We start from the raw sequence: 15,090 nt of genomic DNA, 5'->3' as shown, positions 1-15,090 counted from the left end.
CTACCTTCAAGCAGTTGATTCTGCTTTGTATTTTCACAGTTGATGACATTTATTAAAATGTTTGCATGGGGACCAGAAATAGAAATAGAAATATTCATCCTTTAAGGAACAGATAAGTAGTGTTGAAGAAAATGTATTTACCACAATATCATGCTTTTTTCCTTCTGTCACTCTGCTTTTTTGCTTTTTTAAAATTTTTCGGTCAAGGAACTGAAAACTTGTGGATGAATAAAAGATAGACTGTTTTGAAAGAATAAGACTGTCCTTCTAAGGCTATTTTGCTGCACAGACTCTTTCCAAAGTGATTATTTTTTTTAACTAATCTGTTCCTTCCATGTTTTAAAAAGCTTATATATTTACTTAGTTATCGAGAAGCAAATTTAAAAAGATCATTCCTTTTTTCAATGCAATGGATAGTGCTACTCCACTTTGATCATATTCTGGTCCTTCAGGTGAACCCAGTTCTAACCTGATTCCATGAAAGCTATTTAAGAGAAATTATAAGAGAATACATTGAAACAATTTTATTTTCTTAATTCTTATTTTGCTGGTAGGTCATTCTAAACAAGTCAGCAGTGCTGTAGTGAAGGGAATCACTGGAATCAGTTGGGTATTTATAGTTAGTATGTTAAATGTGAGAATTGTTGGCAATTAAAAATGGTTGCAAAGAGCCCAGTGTACCATGAGAGATGACAAAGAAAGATGAAGTCTTTTCTATTTGCGTCAAAATTAGTGGAAAAATTGGGTTCATGGGAATTATGTTTCAGGTCTGAACAACATATTATATTCTTGTTTCCTTGTATCCGTGCGTGTAACTATGGATCTATGAATCTTGTGCCTATTTTTCACTTCAAAAGGTATCTATTTCCTTAATAAGCAAGAGTAAGAGCTGAAAGGTTTACCTGAAGAAAATTCAGAGTTTGAAAACAGCTCGCTCCTGGTTCAAGAGTCATCTTTTGCTTGCCAAAAGCAGCACTAAGGTCAGAGAGAGGTATTTTTTAACACTAAGCGTTGACCTCCTGGGGAAGGAGAATAACAGTCCCATTTAACCCATCTTTTTACTACCATGTGAGAGGAAGGGAATGTAGTTCCTAAAATGGTCTGAGGGTCAGCGAAGGGCTAAAGAAAGTTTTCCATTAAGGATGATGATCCAGGAAGGAACAGTAGCCTGAAATATTATCAGGCAATGTGCACTTGGTAAATAAAGTTGCAACTACCTATCCTGTAGTTCTGCATATTTCACCAGTTTCCTTTTCTATGTCTTTCTATTCTGGAACTCAGAGCAGTGTTAATTCAAAACACTTTATTTTTTAAATAGCTAGTTCAACTTAAAAAAAAAAGTCTTTCTATAAATTATTCAGGGCAAATGCTGCATTACTTTGATATCCAAATGCTGTTTAGCACATAATAAAATTATGAACCTAGCTGGACTTACAGAAGCTGAAGTCAATACCTGCATACTTTTCTGTCCCTCAGAATCTGATCAGAAGAATTTGTGCCTGGAAAGACAAGCATGCAAAGTGTTGCATGACTCTATTTGTAATAAAGCAGTTAGAAAATACATTGGAAAAAATTTTCTGCATTTTACAGAGTACAAAGTTAATGATGAGTCCTAACACTGCCAGATCCAATCTGTCTTCTTAACAGCCTGCAGCTGACTAGAAAAATCTAGCTTACTAGAAATGAGCGGCTCTTACCTGCCAACACCACTCCTGGAGGTTAGATAGTCATAGGCAACTGTGTATTGTGCAGTTTTCACTGTCAATTTGACATGTTTCCTACTTTAGAAGCACTGGCATCCTTAGACAGAAAAACAATTACCAAGTGGGTGCTGCTGGAAAGCATTTTGTACAGCTCACCTCCGAGGAGTAGGGCTGTGGGCAGCCTGAGATCCAGCCGGGAGAGAGACTGGAAAGAGCACGGAGAAATTTCAGTTGACCTTTATGGAAAATTCCAATGTCTGTTTTGGCTCTCAGAGGAAAGTTCAGTGTTTAGTTGTGCAGCAGTGCTGATGAGATAGAAGCTGTAGAAGCGCAATGCAGCCATGCACTTAAAGGCAGTGGTTTTAAATTTGGGCAGAACACTGACAGCAGTTTAAGTGCTCTGCTTTCCCTTCATATTTCGGGATAGGCAGAACATGCTATCACTAATAGTTATCCTGTTAGTTGGTGGGGTTCTGCTTGTTCATTTTGAAGTCATACTGCCTTTCAGAGTGCTAATACTGATTTTTACACTATAAATTGCTATTTCAAAACAATTATCTAAAATTTAAGTAAAAAGACTCACAATTTAATGACTTTAATACCATTAAAATATACATACCCACACTGGTTTCATAATATCTGTCACTAACTTCATTTTAAACCTGGATTTTTTTTTTTTTTTAAGTTACACCTTCAGAGAATACCAAGTGAACTCTGGGATCTAAGACAGCAATGATGAGTTTCAAATGCAAATAGTGAAGACTCCTCTTCAGGCCATTGTCAAGAGTTAGTGCACAAACTAATACCTACTCTCAGCTGCTGAACTACGTGGCTGCAAAATACATCTGGGCTGAAGGGATCTTGTAGTGACATAAGAGAATACCACAGTTATTTTCATAGAATCATGGTATCGCTGAATCATTTAGGTTGGAAAAGACCCTTAAGTTCATCAAGTCTAACTGTTAAAAACACTGTTAAACAAATACTAAAGCTGACAGGCTGCACAAGCTGATCAGAATACTGCACAGTCCTTCAACATGAATGTTTGCGGTTTAGCCTAAGCCTGGCTGATCCCCAGGCAGACCACCACGTAGGAGTAATTTGGGTATCTCCTTAAGTAGGGATCGATACATTTAAATTAAATTTTATCACAGGTAATCCAATCTTCTTACTCTCTGTGTGGAAAAAAACTCCCCAATTTGAATCTAGGCAATGCCTTACTAAACAGCTTGGTTTGTCATTCAAGAGTTATTTTTTCCTTTTCTATATCAGCCACACGTGAATTACTGAAAAGAGTTTAGAAAAAAGACAGAGACTATTTAATTTCAAATGAAGTTATTTATCTTGAGTAGCAAACAATCATGATATCATGAACCAAAATCTTTTATTTATCTACGAACCAGAGCAGAGAGGTTTCTTCATCCCTCCTGTTCTCACCTCCTCCGATGTACTTTTGGGACTCAGCCTAAGCCTGAGGCTGGTAGCAGAGCCTTCAAAACTATTCAAATCTCATCTGCTCTGAGATTACCAATAAGAGTGCCAATTATGGCTGACTCTAATGGTATTTTGTGTGATGTAGGCATTGTCAGACAGGAATCATAATGAGACATGCCTGATAATTTATAAACAGGAACTTAGTGTCTTTTTTTCCCTTTTCTTATGAATGTACTACAGATGACTGAGAGATTGAGACATTTTAAGTTCTGAGTCTTTGAATTTATCGGTAGTGAAACTAAAGATTTACTTTTTTTTTTAAACATCTCCAAACCTGGAACTGTCTCGACACATCCAGAAAGCTCCTGCCTATTACTGCTCTTGCAATGCAGTATTACAGTAGATGTTTGGAATGCATTCTTTATTAGTTTGGTTGGTAAGACTGTTTTTCAAGAATGACTGCCAGACAGGGGTGACACTTCACTGACTCTAGCAATGTCACAAAAGTCATCATTTGATGGAACCACTATGCAAGTAAAAAAATTATGTCACTCAGAAAAAAGACAGTGAACATTTTGACTTCTCAGCCAGCACACCCTAATAGTTCATTGCCACTAATATTACTAAGATTTCTGAGCCTCATTTGCTGCAGTATCTACCCTTTCTAACATGTGACCTCCAAATTTCTTCACTTCCACACATTTTAAGTTCTCACTTATATTATTTTCATTTACTTCTGCATTCATATTTCATTGACCGTTAAGACTCATGACTGTGAAAAAAAAGGTTCTAAATAATTTTAGCTAATTTTTTCCTATTGTATTAGGCAGAAATAAATCTCCTAGAAAGAAAAAAAGGGATTGGTAAGCAACTTCTAGTAGCCTGATTAATAACCTAAGCATTCACACTCTTACAGATGATATATGAAAAAAGATTAGAAGAATTATAAGTGCTTGTTTAGTTGTTGAGCTTCTTCAGACTTACAATTTAACTATTAGCAGCTTGCAATCTAACCCATATAACAATGCTTAGTGGAGTACCAGATGTGCATCCAGTTCCAAAAAACAATCAAGGTTATTTTAAAACAACTTGTTATGCGGACGCAAAAATCCCACCTTAATTTTAGCGGACAAAATTAAAAATATTTCTAAAGTGTTGCACTTTTTTCAGTGCAGCAGGGCAAGGAGAGCTTACTGGCTGTGACAGGTTATTTGTATAACAAAGCCATATTAAATATTAATTCAGTCTTTTAAAAACCTATTCTAATATTCTTCATGCATTTATGTTTTAATATTATTTAACATTTGTGCATAAGATGCAGAGATATTTCTCAAATATCTGTATAGGTAACCAACATAACCTTAGGCAGAGAGAAAAATGGGTTAATGTATTTGACAGTGCTGTTTGCTTTGCTGTAATACCATTTTTAGTTTAAAAGGAACTAAGCAAGTAAACCAAAACCATGCAGTGGATTATATAGTAATAGCTTCAAAGGTAATTTAGAGCCTCTCACTTGTTAAGTTCCTTAGAATGAGGGCAACAATTACAAAGCTTTTTAAACAGGAAAAGGCTGCATACTGCAGTTGAAATATCTCATGATGACAGGTAAAGGTAAAGCTGACAGGTAAAGGCAAAACTCTTCAATAGATTTCATATAAATCTAAAATGATTTTGAAAACTACCCTTTGGGGGTGAGAGGGAAATCATTATTTATTAAATAAGTAAGTGATGTCTAGCTCTGCTTTGGCTTATGTTTTTACTGTATCAATCTATACAAACCTTGGGCAGTAAACTTACAGGACAGCATCATTTCAGTGAGATTAAGGTAGGGTACATTCTTCTCCAGCCGAATATAGAAATACACAATGTAAAAAATTAACTAAATATCCACTACCATTGAACTTCTCCTAGAATCTAACTACTCAGAATTTCAACTGAGCAAACCTTGTGAAATGGTTGTTATAGAGCCTGCTGATACATAAATGATAAATTAAAAGTCTTAAATAACCTTATTTTTAAACAAAAATTAGAAACAAAATTCAGTGTGATAGCTCTGATAATCCTAATGACATAACAATATACAGTCTTAAAAAAAATCCATTTAATAATTTAAAGAGTGCCAAATAGTCTTTACTACAGCTATAGCAGTATTTTACCCTTCCCAAGCATTCATACCTTTAATTACTTTTCACAGTTGTTTGTCCTCTTGTTTTTCTCTCCCTCTCCTATTTCTTTTTATAAATCAGTTGTACAGAGTAAAAAGAAATCTAAGCATATTCATTACACTTATAATGTTTTCTTTAGTGGAATGTCAACAACTGGTGTAGTTCTGAAGAGCTCCATTGTGCCATGGACTGTTGAAGCCAACAATGGGTTTTAGAAGCTGTGATTACAGCAGCCATTCATGATGACAGATATAACTGTATTCACTAAAATATATTCAAGACTTCTGACTAGCTCACCAGTCTTCAGTGTCAGTACTATCCTGTGAAAAATGGTATACATTCCTACAGTAGGGAAAATGATAAATGCATTTACATTGGGCCTGCTGCAGAAAAAAAAAAACAATCACTCTCTTCTCTATGAGTATTTTTCCCATCTCTACTAATGGAAGTCTCTTACTCTTTCCATATTTGCATATTCATTTTCTTCCAAACCCACCAAATCTTTAAGGGTGTGTCTTCCCAAGCTCCTGTTGCACAGTAGAAAGAAAGATACATTTGTCTCAAAAACTCTATCCCCAGTTATTCTACTGTCTTGGTTTTAATTCACAGCAATTCCTCCCCTGCCCCCAGCAATACTGTCAATTTATCCATGAAAAAGAGTTGATGTATTAATATGGACATTAAAAATCTGCTTCTTATCTCATCGAAGAGATTTCTAATAATATAGCAAGAGTTTTAAATTATCTTTCTCCTCTTAAAAGTGTATTTTCTTTCTGGGGTAGAAAATTCCACATATTTCTTCAAAGACACGGTAGTCAAATTTGGTAAAGGTCAAATATAGCTGAACACTCTTAAAACTATGTTTGTTTTTTCTCCCCACAAAACAAACACACAAGCAGCTTGTGTATTGCTTGTCTCTCTCCTCCCCCCACCTCTCAAAAAGTTGGCAAAGATTTTGGAGAATGAAAAGAGGAGGGTTTTTATAATGGAAATGTTTTCTATTGACTGGTAATCAGCAAGATCCATTCAAATTTAGTGAATGAGTGTGAATGTGTTTTAATTAAAACATTTAAATATTTATAATTAAAAGTACAACAGGTAAAAATTATTTTAATAGAGTCATGCAACTATGCTTTTTATTTGCATAAGTAAAAAAGTCATCAAATGTCTCTTAGCTGTAGATGAGTATATTTTTCAACCTCTTTCAAATCTTTAATTAACAGCCCAGTACTGCAGTGCAAATGATTTTTTTTCTTTTCTCAAAATCCTGCACAGACCTTGGGCCTGGCCTGGCCTAGCTTCTCTTTTAATGGCTGAAACTGCAGAAAACAACTTCTTTTCTATCCTAACATGCTGACAATGCTGAAAGATCTCTAACAGAATAAATACAATTTTGCTATTCATGTTGAAGAAACAATCCATATCCTGAAAATTTAACAGTATTTCAGTTAATTTAACTAGATATTACCTACTTCCATAACCAAACAAGAATTAAGACTACCTCCAATTTAGTTTTTGAATCAGAATTGCATTTCTTACTCTCCTGATTTTATTTACTCCTCCATAATGTACATAAGCAGGATCTATAGGAGCTTCTACACATGTAGTTATTTATTTTTTAACAATTTACTTATTAAAAACCTCTCTTTTCTGCCCAAAAAATCCTTTTAAAATCCCAAGAGTAAATTCATAGTTTTTCTACTGACTCAGTGTAGTATTTTTAATCAAGTTAATGCAAGTTTTCTGCCCTTTGATACTATGAAGCACTCAGTTTAATAAGAGAACTAGATATCAGCTGGCATGTTTTCTTGGAAGAGTTACTTTGCCATACATTCAAAAATGGAAAGAAAATTTCAAGTCATGAGAGTCTTTTAATTCGGCTTGTAAGATCCAAAAACCCCCATAATTTATATTGTTTAGGTTTGGTTTATCTTTGAATTAAGTAACATTTTTCAGAACTGCTATTTTCAAAAGACAGGTCATAAAAAAATAAGTAACACTGACAAGCAAATTAAATTATCATGTCTTTTATGGAACTAATTAGTAATAACAGGACACTGAACTTGTGTTTATAATATTTTCTTTCAATTTACCTGTACTATAGTCTAAAGCAAGATATTTTCAGAGGTTTATGCTTTCTATTCATGTCAGCAGGCATATCTACCTTTATATCTTTCTGAGTGGAGTTTATAATCATTGTTCTCTCAGCTTCATGTGCATATCAAAACTACTATGACAGGTCTTGAAGATGCTTTTGAACCACATAGACAAGAAGACAGCTAGAGCAGAACGTTACAGACTTTAGTTTTTGAAAATATGAGATGTAATCTGCCAACTAGCATTTATAATATATTAGAATAAGACATTACAGAGCACATGTAAAACTATTTTGAAATGTCCTTGACTTTTCAGAAGCCAGAATAGATCTTTCAAGTTTTTTTCTTCAGTCTTTTGAGCCTCTCTTAGTAAGAACAGTAGCTGCATAGGACTATTTCCTATTAAGCATACAGCTTTTTACTTGTGCACAAGAGTAGGGAAAAAAATAAATGCTTCTCCTGTTGTGATCACATAATTTCCAGCAAATATCACATCATCCACATTTTTCAAGTGTCTGTTCTTCCCTAATCTCTGTTCCTGTCCTCCCAGTCATCCTAAGAAACTGTCACTCCTCAAATGTGATCAAAAAGTCTGGATTGCTGCTGTATGAAAACGACAATCACTTCACCTAGCCTTAATTTTTCTTTTTGCCTGATGGTGTCGGAGTAGCTCTTCAGGAAACTGAATTTGCTCATAAAAATCTAGATATTTAAAAAAAAAACCCAACCAAAACACATATGCAACCCACACAAAGGAATGAGCCTATTTCTATTTAAATTAGCTTATCACAATGCATTTTTTGCCCTTTGCCAAGTTATTCATGAGTGACTTTTTGAATTCTGAACGCTAGCTCAAAATTCTGAAAAAGTAATGGAAACATTTTGAAGGAACAAAACACCTGAAAAATCCAAACTGGATTTCAGCAACACTCTACCACTTCATGGAGGGGTGGCTGCTCAGAGTTGGAGGCTGAGAGGGGGTGTGGGGGTGCTCCCTTTGGGCCTGCAGATGTCCCTGCTGCCTCCATCTTCAGAGGGTTATTTTAGAGCTGCCTTTCCTCCCAAGCCTTGGCTTGTCCACTGCTGCTACCCAAGTTCTGCCCAGGGTATGATGTGCAGATGGGTGGTTTGCAGGAGGGCAGGAACAACCACAGCAGTGTATGTGGGGAGGCAGGGTGGCCCCCTCGGAGATACCTCCTGCTGCTGCTGCTGCTGCTGCTGCACATCTTAGAAGTGACACCAAGACCCAACGTGCATCTCTGGTCTGTGCCTTCAAAGGGCAGGCTGGGCAAAGTGAGAGAGGCCGGTTTTGGCCACTGAAATCACAAACTGTGCCAGGTTCAGAGGGGGTGGTATGTTAGGACAGGTCCAGCATGGGATGCTGTAAGGCAGCTGGTGCTTGGGCTGTAGTGCCAGGCTCAAAGCTGTGGTGGAAGTAGGAGGTGTTCAGTGCAAGTCACACTTCTGTCTTGTGCTGAGTCTGCAAGAGAGAAGGTTTGCTGGCAGAGCTATATGACAACAAAATAAAAATCGCATCTCTCCTCAGGTTCTTTACTCACCTGAGCATTTAAGACAGTTGATATCAACATTAATAATGTCCTATTATATGTGCAAGTACTGAACAGAAGTAGTAGTTTAAAATAAATCTGCCATCTCTACACTGAAGCATCATAACCCACCTACTTCTAAGAAAATATTTATTCTGTTTACTGCAGCTCTCAAGCCAAAACCTTTGTTTTCAGCGAGGACTCATTTTTCTTTGTTTATTTTGCATTGAATTGAGAATAGTGAAGTATGAAAGGAAAGCTTCCAGTTGTCTCGTAACCACAATCATCACTTTCAAAGAAAGCATAGGATGGAAAAAGGAACTCGTTGTGTTACATACGAAGCACAGTTTATTCTAACTGCCAAAATGAATCAAAACAGCAATATTTTAATAAAAACCCTATACTTATTTTGCAGTTAGCTTAAAGAAGTACATGTTCTTATTCCATCCTAAGAAAACTTAAATACCATGAAAAATAATAATAGTAATGTTTCTTGAGACATGATGGTTCAGATAAAAGAAGGTAGAAGCAATATATTTTATTAGACCAACTGGTATAGTAAGCCCCTGAGATCTGAAAACAGCCTTGTACACCCAAAAGCTTGCCCTTTTTTTTTTTTTTACTTTTTTTCAACTGTACATCTCAGTTAAAAAAAAAAAAAAAAAAAAAACAACAACAACAAAATATTTCTACTACAGATTTGTTCTTGCCTGCTTTGAAAAGCTAACATGAATTTTTGGATTTGTTCTATAACAATAGAATATTATGTAGACCCAGCTTACCATTTCCAAAGATTATAATCATAACAACCATGGAACTTTAAAGTAGGACTCGTGTAATTTAGATACTTATATTGTAAATCTACATTTGAGTTTGTCAACTAAAGATCCTTGGATAGTCAAGAGTTGGAAGTGGAATTTTGTGTAACACAACTCATCTGATATTCAACACGTTGGCATAGAGAGGATACAAGTCATGCCATGGAATCGCTATGAAGAGCAGTGAGCTCATATGCCAGCGGGTGTAAATATTAAGCTTAGATAAGAGGAATCTTACCTCTAGAAAAAGAAAACAAAAAACAACCACACAACAGATCATATACTCACCATAAATAAACCTCCCACAATTTGAGTAGAATTGTGCTGTGGGACATAAAGGGCTTATTTAAGGACTGAGAATGTTTCTTGTCATATCCTGTGTCTGTAGAAATATAACACTCTTGTTTAATGTGGGAAGAATGCAGTGAGGAGAAACAGAATGATTTAGAAAGGGAGAAAACTCACAGGCATCTTTCTACACTTTTTACACTCCCTCTTCATTTTGTGTAAAGAATGTGGAGGAAATTCACGGATTTATATCACTCCTCAATCATGGTTCTGTGAAGTATTATCCAATATTTTTAAATTAATCTAGTTCAGGATGTGAATATAATACTTCAAAGCAAAAGGAAAAACTACATTAAAGAAATGGAAAATGTCATTGCTAGTTCCAATTTCTTTTTCATATTCAAACAATTATTTTGTGTTATCAACTTCATAGAGAAAAAAATACAAGTTGGTGAAGTTGTTTTCCTGTATTAAGCTCTCTCACAGGTTAGTAAAGCATGAGAAGTTAAAATATTATATAATTTCAATTTTTTTATCTCTATTATTTTTCACATATCTTAATTTTTAAACTTTTCAGATAAATTACCATAGAATACAACATTAGTTCACTTGGCTGCTTTTTTTCAGCCCTGTACTTTTTCCAGTAAGTCAGTAGGTGTTACACTGATTCCAACAAGAATTGAAACAAACTATTCACCAAGTGAGTAAACTAGGAAGAACTATAGTTTCAGCTAGATTCAAAATTAAATTCTGTATTTTAGAGTCATGTAGAAATATATGGGCAGGTTTTCCCTTTTTAAAATGGTAAAAAAAAAGAAATCATCTACTGTTCATCCTGTTTTGGAAGGTCACTACGCAGCCATCATGCATTTTTCCTGTTACTAAAACAAGCAAAAAGTATTTTTAAGCCTTTTAAAAAACTAATGTATTCACTAATTGAAAGAAATTGCATGACAGATAACCAATAAAACATCAAGGTGTTCTGCAGAAGTAGATTTTTTGAAAACTGATTTCAATTTTTAAAATTAACTTCAGATCTGATTTTTCATAATCAGAGAATCCAAGGATGAAATACTGGCTATGTTAAGTTGATGGGCAAACTGACATTAATCTCAAAGAAACTAAGATGTCAGTGTTGATTCACACTTGTAAAAGAATTCAAAGTAAAATTTGTTTCTTAAATTTGATATGCACTGTTTTTCTATTGTTTATATACTATGATATTTTAGATGGTTAAGTAATACTGTGTGACAATACCATGAAAAGAAGCCTTTTTTTTTTCTTGGAGTGGTGAAGGGGAGACAACAACATTTCTGAGGTCATCTCAGGATGCGAATACTCCTAAAGAGAAGTTTTTCTTTTAATATAATGGAATATATCTCAGATACTATCTACATGTTTTTGAGGCTACTAACACTGTACCCATGCGATATTCCTGCAGTTAAAATGAGGTGTCTTTCCTTTTCTTCTTTAAACAAAGTTTTTCTGCCTCTAAGAACAATTGCATTGATTTCAGATGCATGTATTATGTGGAATCTCTCCCTGAACATATGTATTATCAATATATTTTCACTTAGTAGCACTGAGTTTAGAATTTGCCTAAGCCAATTGAAAGACATTGAAAGCATTGGAAAAATGCTCTCCATTTTAAATCTAAATATTCAGTCAGTCTAATTGTGTATTGACTGTTTTTAGGAATGTGTACAGATTGTTTTTAGGATGGAGGCAACACAAGGTCCATATGCTGTCATACATTTTATACTCTGGTTTATTAAAGTACCATCCTGGAAGACTTCACTGTACACATAAATTATCTAAAGCTTTATAAAAAAAGCTAGGGAAATGACAAATGCTCAGTTAGAACAGTATGGGAGGATTTAGCATACTCTAGGGGAACATAAAAGTAAAATGAAGTCTTCTGCTACCATAGCAATAATGTGAAAAATTAACATTCATTGTAATTTATCTACCTTTTAAAAGGGTGTTTAACAGGCATCTTGGGTGCCTTAACAACAGATTTACTTAATTTTTTCAAGATATTATTGAGCTAAGGGTTTATATGTCTTTTATGTCTTTAGCAGTCACTAAAACAGTTTTTTGGTAAACATTTTTGTGTACAGCTTCTTTCTCTCTCTAGAATGAAGTTCGTCTTAATAACTTCACCCCACTAAACTGAAACAATTGGAAGCAGAATCATGGCAACAGCATCCACTCACAATCTTTATATTTCAATATTCTGATATGACTCACGAAGAAAGGGGAATTGACTCACACAAACAAACTTTCATAACTCAGGAAATGGCATTTCCCTAAAATTTTCTCAACTGATGTAAAAAACAAATTTGTTTGGAGTTATTATTTTTATCTTAGTTTTTAACCTTACACACAAAGCTACAATTGAAAAAAAGTCTTCAGAAAAAAGTTTAGTAGAAGTTTAAAAAGACGTCAGGTTTATAACAACACTATGGTCAGAAATTAGCAAAACTGTCACAATTTTAACAACAGCATGCACAGTAACAATCTACACTTCTTGCATAATATCTACTTTAAGTGGAAGTCGTAATTTTCATTAGGGACTATAATTTCTTCTACTGATCACCACATATTAAAGCATCCCCCTACCTTTTACTGACACCATATTGTCAACAGGGAGTACAGGATTCCAAAAGAAGTCACTACTGCATCATCAATTACATTATTTCATAGCATCTGTCCAAGCAACTATCAAAAACCGAATATATTTTTTCCATTCATTAACATTGTAGAAGACAAGAAAAGGCATCAATGGACATAGCACACAATGTAAAAAGGATGAATAAAATAAGCTTGCAAATACTGAAATTTACTTTAAGATACTGAATGCAAAATTTTCTAGTATATTTTAGGGTTTTATTACTGCCTTATTTTTGCATTATCCACACAAAAAGCCTCAAGACATTGGTCACTTCTCTTCTGAAGTTATGCTATCAAATAGAGAGGAAGAACTAGGTTGTAGAAAGGGAAGTGCAAAAAAATATCATTGCATAAAAAATGTTAATAAAATAAGAAAAGTCAGAAATAGTGGCCATGACCTGGAGGATTTTTTGACAAATAACAGAAAAAGAACAGTATGCTATGCATGAATTAGGACATTGTCCAGAAAGACAAGCACGTAAACATATCGTCCAAAAGGAATCAGTTACTCATAGATCGAAGAAGAAAAACTCTCCTTCTAAAGCCCATAGAAACTGTTGTATTAAATAAGTTCTAACCATCCAGCTCTGTCTAATTCTTTGAATTACTGTCTAGAGGAGCTCTTTGTACCCAGTGATCATGATAGGAATAATCTCTAATAATTGAAGCTGTTTTTTGGAAGCACCCCAATTCAGCATTTTGCAAAGGAAGAAGTGTCAGGTCACCATCAAGTTGAAAATGAAGGTGACATTTTGTCTCCCTTTAATGTTTGCATCTGTTCTTTTGCTACATTACTGAGGTTGCTTTTCTAATTCATAATTTCAACCTATAACAGAGGTTGACATGACATCATTTGTACTTCCTTTGAAGTAAGATATATAAAGCTTTGCTCATTCCTGTCTTAATATAAGGCTGATTTTGAATAACCCACTTAACCCATTTACAATGAAAATGTTAAGTGAACATTTATAGAGAATTTTTTAATCAAATATCTACATAACATTTTGATTATTATTACTCAAATGCACACAGGAAATTAATTTAGACCCTTGTTTTCAGCTATACCAAAATGATTGCACTATAAGAGATCACTCATTTCTAATTAAAAAAGAAACCATCCAGCCCACGTTTTAGCCATGTATTTGTTAAACCTACAGGATTTTATGTATTTTAAAATGTTAGGTTGGTATTTTGAACATTCTGCTCTCATAATGAGTCTATTGTTTGCTTTATATTTTATTAGTCTTTGCACAGAATAATGGTAAATAGAATTTCTATCTGACTGTGTTCTGGAATTTAATTAAACTAATGATGAACAAAAGGATGAGCATCAGGTCTGATAACTATCAGGATCAGCTGAAGCAAAGAGGGGCTGGGTACATTCAAAATGGCTCAACCCTGTCATTACCTGCAAACAACAAGCTGAGTCTATGTTCAAGCTCTAAATGCTTGGAAAACAACCCTCTTTAATATTTTACACTTTTTTCACTTAGCACCTGCTAATGTTAAAAAGGTATATACTTATTGCAGCACTTTTCTGCATTTTGATGTATCGAGTGAGAAACAGCAGCACACCCTGGAAAAAATTAAAGCCAATATCTTTGGGGAAAAAATGGTGAATATTTTGTCTTACACAGTCAGAATACAGTCCACTTAAAGTAGGCTATAACCTTCAAATGTGTGTGTGTTTTTTTGTTTTTCTTATTCATAAATATGTATAAAAATCACATGTAGAAGCTGTAAGGCTACGTATATAATTTAACCATAATTATTTCTTCATACTATTTATTTTTACAGTGATCTTTTCAGCTCTAAAAATACATACATACATGTAGTAATTTAAGATTTTCTACTATGCTAATGAAGACTAATTCTGTCAGAAAGCAAGAGACAAAGCTTATTCAACATATCCCAGACTTTAAGCAACACTAAGAGTCAGCTCTACTGGTGTAACTGTGAGAACAGAAAAATTGCATTCCTTTTTTTTGCCTAAAAAATCTAAAGACTACAAAAGTCATGGGGTAGAAGACTGAAAGAGTAAACTGGCACTTTCAAGATTATTGCACAAATCTGTTAAACCAAGCAGGCTAAATTTAAATAAAAAAAATAATAGTGTCAATGCACATTAAATTAGTATTGCTATAGCTTGATTGTAGACATGATCAAATCTCTAAATCTAAAATTGTGCTCATTACAGCTGGAGTTGTTTCCAAGGGGACTTTAGGGGTCTAACCAATGAATAGAGACAACGAAGTAAGCGGTTGAGTAGAAGCTTCAGGACTAAGAACCTACACATCAGTTCTGATTCCATCTGCAGATATAAGGGCTTCTTACTTCTAACAGAACAGAAAAAAAATATTTTAATA

General features: G+C 34.4%; 1 protein-coding gene across 1 annotated transcript in view; it reads right to left on the bottom strand.

The window, feature by feature from the left end:
- IL1RAPL1 (interleukin 1 receptor accessory protein like 1) overlaps nucleotides 1-15,090 on the bottom strand; it is a 693,374-nt gene that overhangs the window by 262,354 nt on the left and 415,930 nt on the right. Inside the window, exons 5-7 of the mRNA XM_064645616.1 lie at nucleotides 8,028-8,100; nucleotides 5,760-5,829; nucleotides 4,917-4,977 (exon numbers count right to left, since the gene is read on the bottom strand). Coding sequence (XP_064501686.1) covers nucleotides 4,917-4,977; nucleotides 5,760-5,829; nucleotides 8,028-8,100 — 204 coding nt within the window. The remainder of the gene's footprint in view (nucleotides 1-4,916; nucleotides 4,978-5,759; nucleotides 5,830-8,027; nucleotides 8,101-15,090) is intronic.

Source organism: Pseudopipra pipra, chromosome 2, assembly GCF_036250125.1.
Source record: "Pseudopipra pipra isolate bDixPip1 chromosome 2, bDixPip1.hap1, whole genome shotgun sequence".
Taxonomy (NCBI): Eukaryota; Metazoa; Chordata; class Aves; order Passeriformes; family Pipridae; genus Pseudopipra; species Pseudopipra pipra.
Note: the sequence above shows the minus strand (reverse complement) of the source record. Positions and strands in the feature narration are given on the sequence as shown.